Below are 14,844 nucleotides of genomic sequence, written 5' to 3'. Positions count from 1 at the left end.
ATACTTACAGTTTTGGTCCTCATATTGTATACCATTTTTAATTTTGGTCGTTAACCGAAAATGCCTCCAAGTGGGGGTTAATTTGTAATTTCTGGAAATCCACCTCCCTCTCTGAAATGATTTTGAAAATTGCAGAATCACCCCAATACTTACTCGATCTTCCTAGTCACTCCACCTAAATTGAAAATTTGAGCCCAAAGTGGATTTCTCTTGCAATATCCGAATCACACCAACACAGCATGCTTTGACTCCTCCTCAGTTGTAATCGCGTGTGACTCATTTTTTCGCAAATTCGCAATACCGAGCTTAAAATCTAATGATTTTACGATTCAAATCTTACGATTGAATTCATTCATACCTAAGTCGATTCAAATGTTAATATAAATCTTAAATATGAACGAATCGATCAAATTTTATGATTTACGATTTAAGAAAATATTAATTTATGATAGTATTTTTAATAAACTCGGGATAATTACAGTTTTGTTCCTTATATTGTATACCGTTTTTAATTTTGGTACTTAAACCGGAAATGCCCCCAAGTGGGGGTCAATTTGTAATTTCTGTAAATCTACTCCCTGGTTGAAACAATTATGAAAATTGTTGAATTACTCCTATACTTACTCCATCTTCCCTGCCTCTTCACCGAAATGACAATTTTGACCACAAAGTTGATCTCTCTTTCAACATTCAAAATATCCACCACCAACGCCGCATGCTTCGACTCCTCTTCAGCCGTAATCGCGTGTGACTCATTTACGAAAATTTGCAATACCGAGTTTAAAATTTTATGATTTAGTATTCAACTCATTCATACTTAACTTAATTCAAATGTTAAAATAAATCTTAAATATCAACAATCGATCAAAATTTTGCAATTTAAGCTTTAAGAAAAATTTAATTTATAACATTATTTATAATAAACTTGGGATAATCACACTTTTGATCACTATATTATATATCATTTTTTATTTTGGTCCATAATAATTATAGTTAGAAGCTATAATAAATAACCAAGTCATGAAATGCTATTAGAAGAAATACAAAACAAATACATATCATTAAATAAAGGAGAAACTACAGATAAATCCCTAATCCAAAACTCAACTCACAGATCAGTCCCTAGGTAGTTTCCCCAAGCAATTCAGTCCCTACTCACGCGCCTAACATGCAGTTCAGTCCCTAATAAAATGTGCAAATACTAAAATACCCTTTACTTTATACTAATTTTACATAACTTCTTTACAACTTCCAACGCGCCGTTTGTATTACACGCTCTTTGCCCGTTACATTTCAAAAATCAAACAACAAAAAAGAAGCTAAAAAGGCGCAGAAAAAAACCACCGTTCAGTTATACCCATTTTCAGACCAAGAAGAAACGAAGAACAGAGAAACAACAAAGAAGGAAGAAATTACGAAGCACGAAGAATCAACAAACCGCAGAAAAATAATAAAGCGAACGAAAAAACAAAAATAAACAAACCCATTTATAAACAATGGTGAAGCAGGGCAAACAACAAGGTTTGATTTTTTATTTTTTTTTCATTTTCTTGGAAACAGACCCATTTGGGTGTGCTTAAGCAGAGCAAAAAGGTTTATTTGTTATAGAATTTCATGATTTTGAACATATCCACTCATGGGTATTATGCCTCGACTTTATTCGGTGTTTCCCCTAATCATTAAATCGGTTCCAATATTTGTTGTTCTGTTGTTTGGGTTTGCAAAGATCATTTATTTGTTGTCGAATTTCATGATTTTGTAACAGTTTTCTCATGGGTATTATTATTCGGTGACATTAGCATGTCCCCAAAGCATTTTGAGTCCTAACAAGGGTTTCATATAGGATATGGGAAAGAGGCTTATTGTATTGTTCGTACTGGTTCTATAGTATGTGTCATGCGCAGTAATGGTATTAATATGTGGTACTCGAAGTATAATCTTTGATGGTTCTATAGTATGTGTCATATGCCACAATAGTATTACTAGTGCCTTTGAATGGTATTACTAGTGACTTCGGATGGTATTGACATGTGGTACTAGAAGTATAATGTTTGATGGTCCTGTAGTATAAGTCATATGCCATAATAGTATTACTAGTGCCTTTGAATGGTATTACTAGTGACTTCGGATGGTATTGACTTGTGGTACTAGAAGTATAATGTTTGATGGTCCTGTAGTATAAGTCATATACCATAATAGTATTACTAGTGCCTTTGAATGGTATTACTAGTGACTTCGGATGTTATTGACATGTGGAACTTTATAGTACGTTGTATTTGTTATAATTGTATTTGTTTTATGTGTATGTAATTGCAGGAATTAATGTAAAAGAAGATTGCAGCAAGCTATCAATAGGCTGCAGGTGCTCACCGATCGCTTTTCAAACAACCATGGAAGGTGTGAAAAAAGTGATGAAGAAACAACATTATGAAGTACTGAAGAAAAATCCCTTCTATCACTACATGGACATGCCTAAAATAAACCACAGCTTCCATAGGGTTGTGTCTCTCATGCAAGCGTACAATGTAAATAATCGGGCCTTCTGGTTTGGGGGAAATACTATACGCTTGGAAGTGTTTTGGGGTTTTTGTGTTTTTTTGTAATTAATGAACAGATGAATGTGTTTTTGTGCCATAAACAATCTGTCATTTTGTTGTAGAGCTAATAATACTATTGATTAGCTCGCTTCGTACTTATCCATTGTATCCATTGTATTATATGTTTCTATGAAATGTACTTACCTTTTGAACACATGGTACTTTATTTTGCGATTAATTAATTTGTATAAAGAATATAAGCGTACCATAAAAATGAGCAACAAATACTTTCTAGTCTATTCGAAGATACCTTGTTAACACTAGACTTGTACTTACTTGATGAACAAAGCGTACTTCACATGTGTATTCACGAAAAACTTACCATAAACTGAAGAATTGTGTCTATTCATTCTTAATAGTCTTAAAATGAAGAGTTATGCCTTAAAATGCGATCATATGGATGCATTGGCCCCACAATAATATATAGATTGTAACAATACTATATGAATGGCAAACATATACTTTATCAGTGAACAAAGCGTACTATAGTCACGAATCACTTGTACTTCACATGTGTATTCATTGTACCTACTTGATGAACAAAGCGTACCATATTTTTTGATGAATTGAATTGTACCAATTCCATTGACGCTTTAATGGTCAATAAGTACGGGAGATGCATAAATTATGTTTTAGATGATTATTTTAAGGTAGGTGAGCATTATTGTTGCGTTTGGAATACAAGATCCCATAAATATGTTGAATTTCATACATGATACTCATATACTATACAATATATTCATACAAGTCTACAATGTTCAAGTGTAAAACTAATATTTTCTTCAATTGTTACCATAATAGATATTGATCGACTCCCACATTGTCTCCATTCATTCTTAATAGTCTTAAACTGAAGAGTTGTGTCTTAAAATGCGATCATATGGATGCATTGGCCCGACAATAATAAATAGAGTGTAACAATACTATATGAATGGCAAACATATACTTTATCAGTGAACAAATCGTACTGTAGTCACGAATCACTTGTACTTCACATGTGTATTCATTGTACTTACTTGATGAACAAAGCGTACCATATTTTTTGATGAATTGAATTGTACCAATTTCATTGACGCTTTAATGATCAATAAGTACGGGAGATGCATAAATTATGTTTTAGATGGTTATTTTAAGGTAGGTGAGAATTATTGTTGCGTTTGGAATACAAGATCCCATAAATATGTTGAATTTCATACATGATACTCATATACTATACAATATATTCATACAAGTCTACAATGCTCAAGTGTAAAACTAATATATCGATCGACTCCCACATTGTCTCCATTCATTCTTAATAGTCTTAAACTGAAGAGTTGTGTCTTAAAATGCGATCATATGGATGCATTGGCCCGACAATAATAAATAGAGTGTAACAATACTATATGAATGGCAAACATATACTTTATCAGTGAACAAATCGTACTGTAGTCACGAATCACTTGTACTTCACATGTGTATTCGTTGTACTTACTTGATGAACAAAGCGTACCATATTTTTTGATGAATTGAATTGTACCAATTTCATTGACGCTTTAATGATCAATAAGTACGGGAGATGCATAAATTATGTTTTAGATGGTTATTTTAAGGTAGGTGAGAATTATTGTTGCGTTTGGAATACAAGATCCCATAAATATGTTGAATTTCATACATGATACTCATATACTATACAATATATTCATACAAGTCTACAATGCTCAAGTGTAAAACTAATATATCGATCGACTCCCACATTGTCTCCATTCATTCTTAATAGTCTTAAACTGAAGAGTTGTGTCTTAAAATGCGATCATATGGATGCATTGGCCCGACAATAATAAATAGAGTGTAACAATACTATATGAATGGCAAACATATACTTTATCAGTGAACAAATCGTACTGTAGTCACGAATCACTTGTACTTCACATGTGTATTCGTTGTACTTACTTGATGAACAAAGCGTATCATATTTTTTGATGAATTGAATTGTACCAATTTCATTGACGCTTTAATGATCAATAAGTACGGGAGATGCATAAATTATATTTTAGATGGTTATTTTAAGGTAGGTGAGAATTATTGTTGCGTTTGGAATACAAGATCCCATAAATATGTTGAATTTCATACATGATACTCATATACTATACAATATATTCATACAAGTCTACAATGCTCAAGTGTAAAACTAATATTTTCTTCAATTGTTTTTTTTTTTTTTTTTTTTTTTTCAATTGTTACCATAATCGATATTGATCAACTCCCACATTGTCTCCATTCATTCTTAATAGTCTTAAAATTAAGAGTTGTGTCTTAAAATGCGATCATATGGATGCATTGGACCGACAATAATATATAGGCTGTAACAATACTATATAAATGGCAAACATATACTTTATCAGTGAACAAATCGTACTATAGTCACGAATCACTTGTATTTCACATGTGTATTCATTGTACTTAGTTGATGAACAAAGCGTACTATATTCACGAATAACCCAAACTTTACCAGCTTATACATTGTACTTATTTGGTGAACAAAGCGTACTATATTCACGAATAACCCGAACTTTACCAGCTTATACATTGTACTTATTTGGTGGACAAAACGTACTATATTCACGAGTAACCCGAACTTTACCAGCTTATACATTGTACTCTTATGTTCACTAATTAAACAACAGTACATAGGTTTTACATAGCATGTAGACTGCAAATATTACTAGATTCAACACTATCAAACTATGAACTACTCCACCTTCAGAATTGCAATTCTTCACTTCACTTTCTTGATGGACTTGGTTCATCGACGCACTTGTAGCTTCATTTTCTTCACGATTTGAGTTGGAAAAAGTTTGCCCAACTTCAAATGGTTCACACCAATGGGAGTAGCCATGGTGTGGGCAACAGTAAAATAACCTTCCGGGATTCGAAACCATTGTGGGGTGGGTGGGTTTTACAGTGATTTTTTCGTCGGAAAAAGAGAAAACCAGAGGAGAGAAAGAGAGAAGAAATAGAGAAGAAAGAGAGCAGTAGAAACAGAGAAGAAAGAGAAGAAAGAAAAAGAAGATGAAGAGAGAGAAAAAGAAGAGAGAGAAAATGGTGAGAGTGAAAAAGAAGAGAGAGAATATAATAAAATATATAAAAATCACATTAGGGACTGAACTGCATGTCAGACGCGTGAATAGGGACTGAATTGCTTGGGGAAACTACCTAGGGACTGATCTGTGTGTTGAGTTTTGGATTAGGGATTTATCTGTAGTTTCCCCTTAAATAAAAACGCGAAAGTCCTTTTCAAACACAACATAAATTAGACGACCGTAGCTGTAGTGATTTGATACTAAAGTTTGACCATAAAGCAGGCTTGCGTTTATAATTGGAGTTTATAAGTGAAGAAAATTTGCAGTTTTTATCCTTTTATTTATCTTACGCAAGGAATATAGTAAGTAATTAATTTATGTTTTACAATTTTCATACTACAACTTTTACTAAATGAATAGTTGTTAAACTATGTAAAAGAAAGTGTCTGAATTCATGCCTAAAAGAAAACGGTAGCATATGAAATAAAGGAACTTCTATATATATTATTAACTGTACATGAAAAAAAAAAAACAAAGAGGGCAAAGTTCTCCTATCTTAGTAATCGACAGTAGATCAGCATTCTTCAAAACTCGAATATCAGGTTGGAATGGGCAAAAAACGAAAATAAGAAATATATCAAAAACAATATTAGGCAGAATGGAAAAGGAATTATAAAGAACCTGCCCCTTTCCCCCATCTTTTTAGTAACCCAAACAAAACAGTTCGTAATCAATAATAGTCACTTTCATAAGCCTAGGAATGTGGAAGGCAAAATATTTACAACTGCAACAGAGAAAAAAAATGCATATTACTTCAGTTAGGAAAAAAAAATATTACAAAATAATGAGACAAATTGTTGCATACAAGAAAATTTGTATACATACAGCGGTACATTATAGAGTAGAAAAATACCTGTGGTAACATGAACGAATAAAAAAATCAGTTCACTTTTTCCCAAGAGTATAATAGTAAAAGCAGTGTGCCAAGATCTTCTTATGAGGAGTACAATTTTCAAAAAACACGAGCAATGCACTTCTGTGGAAGGTCACGCCTATTTAAGGCAACCCGTAGAGGGACATCATTTTTTCAAAAGCAAAAAGTGTGGTAACAGAACATGTGGTGCACCGACAACAGGCAGCTGCATTATATTGAAATTTTTCGTAAATAAGACATAATGAAATAATTTATGGCGGCCGTCATGTGAGAGGGCACAGAGCAGATAAAAAGATATGGTAAGTGCAAAAAAGCTCTGTAAATTACAAGGCAGTTGAAGTTATGAATATGGAAGCATATACCTGTAAGGAAAGTGTTATTAAAGACATGGCCTTTGGTATCATTTCCACAAAAAGAGAACATATATATGGTAGAGGAAACACACATCAGAGCAATGGTAACGGAGGTTGTCCGTAGCCGACAAAATATATATATTCCCTGTAAATTAAAAAAAAATTAAAATAAAAACAAGCTGGTGCTTTATTGGACAATATTCAGTAAGAGAAGTAAACAAAAAAGTTTGTGCCGTTTATCATATAGAAGAAAACGGAGTATTTGAATTTACCATCTAACTCTTTCTGAATTAGTAAATTTAATAATTTGGAGCACAAACATAGGTATTCCGCCCGACATACATAATAAAGAGGTGCCATGTACAGTGAATAGTGAGTAGCAACAAACCGCGGGAAAATACTGTAGAAGAAGTGTAGGCAATGGTCCGAGCAGTATCACATCGTAACGAAATAGACAGCAACGACCGTAGACGTACAACCGCATGCCTCATAATAAGAGCAGATCAAATAACCAGTACAATCCAGCGGCGTACACGAATGAGGCACGGTGTTGTAGAACACGGAAGAGCTAACACGAAGAATCCCCAAAGGAAACACCTAATAATCGTAAAAACAAATGAATAGGAGGAATCGTCTCTCCACAAATAAATTTAAAGAAACTCAAATACACTTTGCTAGGGGTATAAAGAATTTTTACAGGAAGATGGGATAAGGTTTCGTAAGCAAATTGTTGGGGACGTACAAACTGTAAAACCAAAAGAAAATTCATAAAAAAAAAAAGAAAAACAATTTGTAAAAAATCAGAAACATTATTGGATGAAACATTAAAAAACTTTTGAGGCAAAAAACCCACAACACCTCATTTCGCCACCACCAATGTAATAAAAAAAATAAGAAGATGATACTAAAGCAAAAGGAAGCTCATAAGAAAGAGAAGACATACTGTACAAAGTATGAAAAATTATTAGAAAAAACATGAAAAACTCTCAAATATAAACAAAGGACAGTGGTAATGGCGAACGAGTCTGGGAAGAAATTAAATTAATACAAAGAACAGTGTAAGCGTTCCAACCGAGAATTGTGGTTGGTTGAGCAAGCGTTGTTTGTAAAATAAAATCGATCGAATCAATACCAATACATAAAAATTGGGAGAACTGGAGAAGAAGAGGATGAGAACGAATATATATATATATATATAAAAACACGAAATGAATATTAATTTAATAGTGCTTAATCATAAAATGCTTACGCTGATTTGTTCGTGGAGAAATTTGATGTATTCGATAGCATCCGAAAGCACAGAAGCCGTATCGGTCTGTGGAAAATGGTCGAAGATTCAATCTTATAACATATGATATATCATCAAAATAGGTTGCTAATTAATTAATAATTAGCATATATATCGAAAAAATTTAATCGTACATCATATATGTAGAGTTTATTGCATTTACTACCCCTGTGAAAATCGTAACTGCGCGATTCCCCCCTATCATAAAAAAATTAGCAAATACCCCCCTGTGCTTATTTTTAGGATGCACACTCGACCCATTTACATTTTAGCCCATTGACCAGCTGCGTAAAGACCAAAATACCCCAGGGGTGTTTCTGCAATTAAAAAATGTATAATTTTTTTTATTGTAATAGTTTTATTTGAAAACACAATTTGATTTCTTATTTATTTTATTTCCGTAAAAAATCTGTAGTTTAATTGTTTTGGTTAAAAATATATTGTAAACTAGAGTGTTTTATATTTGTTTTGAAATTTTATTCATTTCCATTTTTTTTTTTGAGAACATTTCCATTTTATTAAATATGAACAAATAAATTAAAAAAGAGAAAAAAAAAAAGTAAAAAAAATAAAGAAGAAGACATCATCTTCTACGGTTCTACCCCGTCAAACCACCCCCGACTCCACCCAAAAAGAACATCTTCATCTTCTTCCCAACCGCCGCCGCCACCGCCGCCACCCCTCACCATCGACTTTAGTACTATTATGGACCGAAACCATCTTCCAGGTCTGTAATTAGTAATAGCAGAAGATAAATTGGAGTTGGAAATAATTATAGATTCATATCTTCTACCAGTTGCTCACCCTCTTTCCACCACCGCCGCTGCCGCCCCTTTCTCGACTGCCGGAGCGCTGCTGCTGTTGGTCTTTTCCCTCATCGCGGCCGCAATTCACAACACCATTTTCTTGTTTCTTGCACCTTCAGAACTTGCAAACCTGAGTTTTGGATCTAAATGGCGGAGAGGATAGCAGAGACAAAGCGTCGGTGAATAAGCCTATTCCCGTGATGACAATGGCGCCGGCGATGGTGATGATTTGTAGGAGTAGGTGGCTGATTTGGGGCTGGGGTGAAGATTGAGGGTGCAAATTAGGGTTTTTAAAAGAACTTTATAAATTACAAATTGATCCTTAAGAAATTAGATTATTCCAAATTAAACCCAGCTGAGTTTATGTTTATTTGTGTGAGGCTATTTTTGTCATTTCATAAACAAAACTCTCTTAAAAAATCGCACAGGATGCGCGTGTGGGACACGATATGCTCTAAGGGACCTAAATGGCTTTGACATTTTTTCTTAGGGGGGTATTTGCTAATTTTTTTATGACAGGGGAGAATCGCGCAATTGCGATTTTCACAGGGGTAGTAAATGCAATAAACTCCATATATGTATATATAATCCGGCCACTTGTTGAATTGAATAAAATTAGAATTATACCTTTCCAAAAGGTGAGACTAATTGTTGAAGTGCAGTTATTCTGTCTCCCATCTTCTCTTTCCTCACCTAAGAGCAACTCCAATGGGATTATCAAATAGAGTATTCAAACATTTAACTCCCATTTACAAACTTAAATTTGGAAATCTTTAACTCCAATGGGGTTATCAAATGAGGTTTTAATTTTGATATTTCACCTTTTGGGTTGTAAAAATACTTGCTGAAAATTGAGTTATCAAAAATGTAACCTCCTAAACACCCAATCAAAAGTTGACACGTGGCAATTACGGATAAAACCACCCATAAACTTCCAATTGATAATTAATTTGATAACTATGGTTGGAGTAGATGAATTTTAAATCAATATTAAAATAATTTTCAAATATCAAATGACTATTTGATAACTCAATTTTAATATCTAGCATTGGAGTTGCTCTAATAATAATCAAGAACAACAAACCGGATCGACATGCTCGTAATTATCGTCGTGTATCACACGAATAAAGTAAATTAAATTAAATAGGTTATTTAGGATCAGTACCATGACTGAGATTGAGTTGGAGGAAAGGGGTGGGCACCGACAATTCCTGAGTAATCCAAGTCGGATGTGATCGAAAACGGGGAGCGGTCTGCAATTGGACGAAGAATGAGGTGGGAAGTGACGCTGACAGCTGGGGCGGTGGCGTCGAACGAAGCGGCGGCGGCGGCGGCGGAAGACCTGATTGAGGGCGGCAGGGGAGGGCGGCGGTCAGAGTCAGCAATTGTAGCCCCGTGCACCACCGTTCAACACCTGGATGCACGCCGTTCAACACCTGGAGAGAATTACAGAGAAGAAGTCCTCGATTGCGGCGGAGGGCAGAATTAAAAAAAAAAAAAAAAAAAAAAAAAAAAGGAAAAGAGAAGCACAGAGGTCGATCGTGCATCCGCGAGAAGAAAAGGGAAAAGAAAAGAATTGTGCAACGTGATTGGGCGGTATTGATGAAACGACGCCGTTTTAGAGCAGAAGTGGCAAAAAAAAAAGTGAAAATAAATAGGGGGGCGGGATTTGGGGGCCATAGAGATATATATATACTTAATATATATATATATATAATGTATGAATAGAGAGGGGTATAGAATATATATAGATATAGATGACTTTAATATTGCTCATACTCTTCAACTATATTATGAGCCAATGGGACCATATTTCTAGCAACGACTTGAAAATTATTTCGTGTGAAGCTGTGATCGGCTGATTGTTTCATCTTTTCTTGAAAGAGCTGTAATTCGTACTCAAAACGGAACTCAACTCGAACTTGAAGTATGTCATTGCCAGCATCCTCTTGTTCTTCCGCTATTTTCATAGCCGATATAATCGCAGACTCATTGCACACATTCAATTCAATATGTCGAAGCGTTGGTATTTCTCCAATATCTAAAGGGATTCCGTCCAATTTGTCCATATATTCAAGAACAAGTTTCTCCAGAACTGGAAAATTGGAGGTGTCGGCATTCCAATTAACCAAACCACTCCCATATATTAAGAGGGATTTTAGGCGTAGGAATTCCCCGTCGACAGGATTCCACTCACGTGCTATGATCGAATTATTTCTCAATTTTAGAACTTCGAGACAGGGTAACGAACCAATGACTGTTAAATCTTCGTAACCAAGCATGAAACCATCTAATTTCAACTTCTTGAGCGAACTTGGGAATGTAAGCTTCCTCAACCTTTCATCCCCACAATACGATAAGCATGAAAGTGATTCAAGTTTATGCAACTGGCAAATATTGTGGAGGCAATAGTCATTATTATTTGACCATTCCCACTCATCGTCATACACTATGTTCAATTTCCTAACGTTGACGACTCTCTTATAAGCCTCCTTGCTCCACGTGAAGTTTACTACTTTCTTAAGTGTCTGGAGATTTGGCAAAACACACTCATCCTGTTTGTGGCCATAACTCCAAGGAGAATTAGGAAGGCACAATCTATAGATATCCACATGCCTAAGTTGTCGCATCTCCCAAATTTGAGATGGTGCTTCAATTTTCCCTCTGATAATTATTGTTTGCAAACTCCAGACAATGTTTATTGACGAAGGAAGCACAAAAGCGGAGGATAACTTGAAATTGGTGCAAGCAAGATACCGCATGTTAACGTGATCAACAATATGTCTGCGTAAATCTGTTTTCTTGGCTTCACTGTTCGACGACATTACTCTCAGCAATCTATTGTTAGACAATCGACCATCTATGCTTGTGACCCAAGTACGGGTAAGTGGTGCCAATCGCAAAGGACGAAGAGCACGAAACGTACGACCATCTCTGCTTGTAACCCAAGTACTAGTACGTGGGGCCAATCGCACCGTATGAAAGACACTAAACGGATACCTCACTTGTCTAATTTTTTTATCACATACAATACGACGTCCCCTTTCTGTTCCTCGTGGAATGTCTTCGATCACACAGATAAACTCTTCTTTCTGAGCCACCATGAGACATAAGTCTCTCACAAGATCATGGATTACGCAATTTTTCACATTTCCATTCGATCCCATTGTATGTTTTAAAATGAGATTTCTGTCAATGAGATCATTTATGTAACCTCGTGCAATCTCTTCCGAGCTTTGTGATTCATTTGATTTTATAAATCCTTCAGCCACCCAAAGTTTGGTCAATCGAGAGACAAGAATCTTATGGTCTTCTGGAAAAATTGCCATGTAGAGAAAACATGGTTTAAGATGAGCAGGCAAGTAGGTGTAACTCAAAGATAATATATTCGAGCAATTCTCGTCCTCTCCAGAGTTGAGAAAGGAGGTTAAATCTTTTGCAATATTTTTCCAGTATTTTTGGGTCATATGAGACCTTCCAAGAAGTCCACCAATCACAGTAATCGAAAGGGGAAGTCCTTTGCATTTCTTAACAATCTCCTTTCCAATATCCTCCAGTTCAAGAGGGCAACCGGCCTCACCAAATGTTTTTTTGCAAAATAGGTCCCAACTTTTATTCTCATCTAGAAAACTCAACTCAAACAACGAGGAGTCGAAGTGAGTAGCCACATTCGATATCCTTGTAGTCACAACAATTCTACTTCCATTGTTGTTTTCTGGAAAGAAAAGATTTACATTGTCCCAAGCTTCAATGCCCCAAATATCATCAATTACAATCAAATATCTCCGACCCCATAGTATTTTGTGCAACTTTTGTCCTAACAATTGCTCATCATGTTCACTGTCGATTTCACTACTTATCATTGAAAGAAGTTGTAAGAGAAGTTCTTTGACATTATACTTTTGAGATATAGTAACCCAAGTACGAATATCAAAATGGTGCGCAATAAGTGAATGTTCGTAAGCATTTTTGGCGAGAGTAGTCTTACCAATGCCGCCCATGCCAACGATTGGAATGATTTGCCGGTTAGACCTTTGCCCCGTGAGCTTGTCCAAAAGACTAATCAACTGCTCGTCAAATCCGACCATAGTATTCTTGTCGGTGGTAATACGAGGTGTACTTGATGAAGTAGTAGATGTGGGCTGCATATCATGTTCGTTGGATCCACTTTCATCTCTGAACTCCATAACCTTTTTCTTGATAGAATCCATGTCTTCTATTACCTTTTCGAGGTCGAGCATGGAAATCGAACTGGCGTGATTTTCCTCCATTCTAGCCTTCTTTAGGCGCATTGAAAGCATGATATCTTTCACTACTTTCCGTAGACGATGGCCTTCAACCGAACCTGCAGCTTGAATTTGGTCAACGACATGAGATTCGATTACGTCTTCAGCCGCATAGGCTGCAGAAGCAATTCGACGTTCCAAAACTCGTGCATGCTCGATTATAACTCCATGAGTATCAGTTTCTATGAAATCCAACAAGAAACCGACCTTTTCGCCGAGAGATTCGATCTGGTTCTTGTCGAAGGAAATCGAAAAGCGAGGATGATTTTGGATCTGGTCAATGATAGTCAAAACAGAAACAAGAGCTGCATAAGCTGCCATCTCTGATATATATATATGATCCTCTTTAAATCTTGTTTTGTGAATTAGGAGAATACAAAGTGAACTATAATATGTATGGCTGGAGCAGCAGCAAATTAAAATATTTAAAAAAAAATATTAAAAAAAAAAAAACACAACACTTAAAGAAATGGACTATTCATCAAAAAAATAAGTCAAAGTCTTCTTGGGCAAGTTCATCGAAACCAACTATCCATGCAAGTGGCAATTATCAAAACAAATTAGCTGGCAATTTGAAGGAACATGTTCCAAATACAAATATTAAATTCTAAATTTGTCAAAGCTGAATGTATTATATTTCATAGTTTTCTAATTGGGATTTTACCAAAACAAATTGTACTACACATCTCATCATATTCCTCATACATTTTCTATAGGGTAAATTACAATAACCTCCCTTAGGTATGGTCAAATTACAAAACCCCCCTCTTGTTTGGATAATTACAATAACCCCCCAACTCCTCAAATTTAGTGGAATCTTCAAGATTATATGGAATATTATCACTTTTGTACCCGTTTTATCTCATTCGAACTCTACATTTTGAAGCAAGATGATCATAATATGTGTTTTTTGGCTTGTATATATCAGATTGTGGTGCATCGAAAACTGTATTTTTACACAAAACGAGTGCAAACTAGAGCACATTCCACAAAATCTAGATGATTATGTTAAATTTGACACCATAAGGGTGAAGGTGTAAGAAAAAATCATAGTCGAGGGGGGTAGATGTAATTATCCAAACAAGGGGGGTTTTTCGTAAATTGACCATACCTCAGGGGGGTGTTTGTAATTTACCCTTTTCTATACAATGAAACAAAGATTAGAGATGGCCGACCCAATTCATCTGTACATGTTGTTTCTTGTAGAGGAGTGTGAAAGTAATAAAATAAATATATAAGGGGTGCCAATTTTATAATTTGTGATATTTGTGATGTTTGAAATAATATCTATTTGTTGCACTATAAAATGTGACTGTTGGAACACTCAATTTAGCGATTATTTATTTATGTTTACATGGGGTTTTTAAGGATTAAATATTTTTTATTCTTTGATGTAGTTAGCAAGGTTATTCATTTAGCCCATTTGCCCAAGTCGGGACCGGAGAAAATTATTAATTTGGCGAGGTTTTTAGTTCTTTCCTCGTTTTGTTTTTCAAATCCTTTGGCTGTTGCATTTTC

The 14,844-nt window shown here is 35.1% G+C and overlaps 2 protein-coding genes across 4 annotated transcripts; both read right to left on the bottom strand.

The window, feature by feature from the left end:
- Positions 1–6,138: 6,138 nt before the first annotated feature.
- LOC105968115 (transcription factor bHLH103) lies at positions 6,139–10,577 on the bottom strand. Of its 3 annotated transcripts, none has more exons than XR_016034533.1 (6): positions 9,039–9,181; positions 8,196–8,261; positions 7,335–7,543; positions 6,956–7,091; positions 6,573–6,798; positions 6,139–6,443 (listed from the first exon to the last, which is right to left on the bottom strand). XR_016034533.1 is itself a non-coding variant. In XM_012992732.2 (6 exons), the coding sequence occupies exons 1-4, from the start codon at positions 10,206–10,208 to the stop codon at positions 7,382–7,384; spliced, it is 297 nt and encodes a 98-aa protein (XP_012848186.2). In that variant the 5' UTR covers positions 10,209–10,577; the 3' UTR covers positions 6,449–6,798; positions 6,956–7,091; positions 7,335–7,381. The 3 variants fall into 3 exon arrangements, 2 of the variants coding, with proteins under 2 accessions (XP_012848186.2, XP_088681916.1); XM_012992732.2 differs by lacking the exons at positions 6,139–6,443; positions 9,039–9,181 and adding exons at positions 9,668–9,733; positions 10,206–10,577 and having other exon boundaries at positions 6,449–6,798; XM_088825790.1 differs by lacking the exons at positions 6,139–6,443; positions 9,039–9,181 and adding exons at positions 9,668–9,733; positions 10,206–10,553 and having other exon boundaries at positions 6,449–6,798; positions 7,289–7,543.
- A 198-nt stretch (positions 10,578–10,775) lies between these two features.
- On the bottom strand, positions 10,776–13,741 carry LOC148766883 (putative late blight resistance protein homolog R1A-3). The gene has a single exon (XM_088825787.1). It carries the CDS (start codon positions 13,645–13,647, stop codon positions 10,804–10,806), a length of 2,844 nt encoding a protein of 947 aa, XP_088681913.1. The 5' UTR covers positions 13,648–13,741; the 3' UTR covers positions 10,776–10,803.
- Between the last annotated feature and the right edge of the window lie 1,103 nt (positions 13,742–14,844).

The sequence above is a fragment of the Erythranthe guttata genome, chromosome 11 (genome assembly GCF_056151865.1).
Source record: "Erythranthe guttata isolate IM_541 chromosome 11, IM_541, whole genome shotgun sequence".
NCBI lineage: Eukaryota > Viridiplantae > Streptophyta > Magnoliopsida > Lamiales > Phrymaceae > Erythranthe > Erythranthe guttata.
The sequence above is the reverse complement of the archived record's forward strand: the minus strand, read 5'-3'. Positions and strand labels throughout refer to the sequence as shown.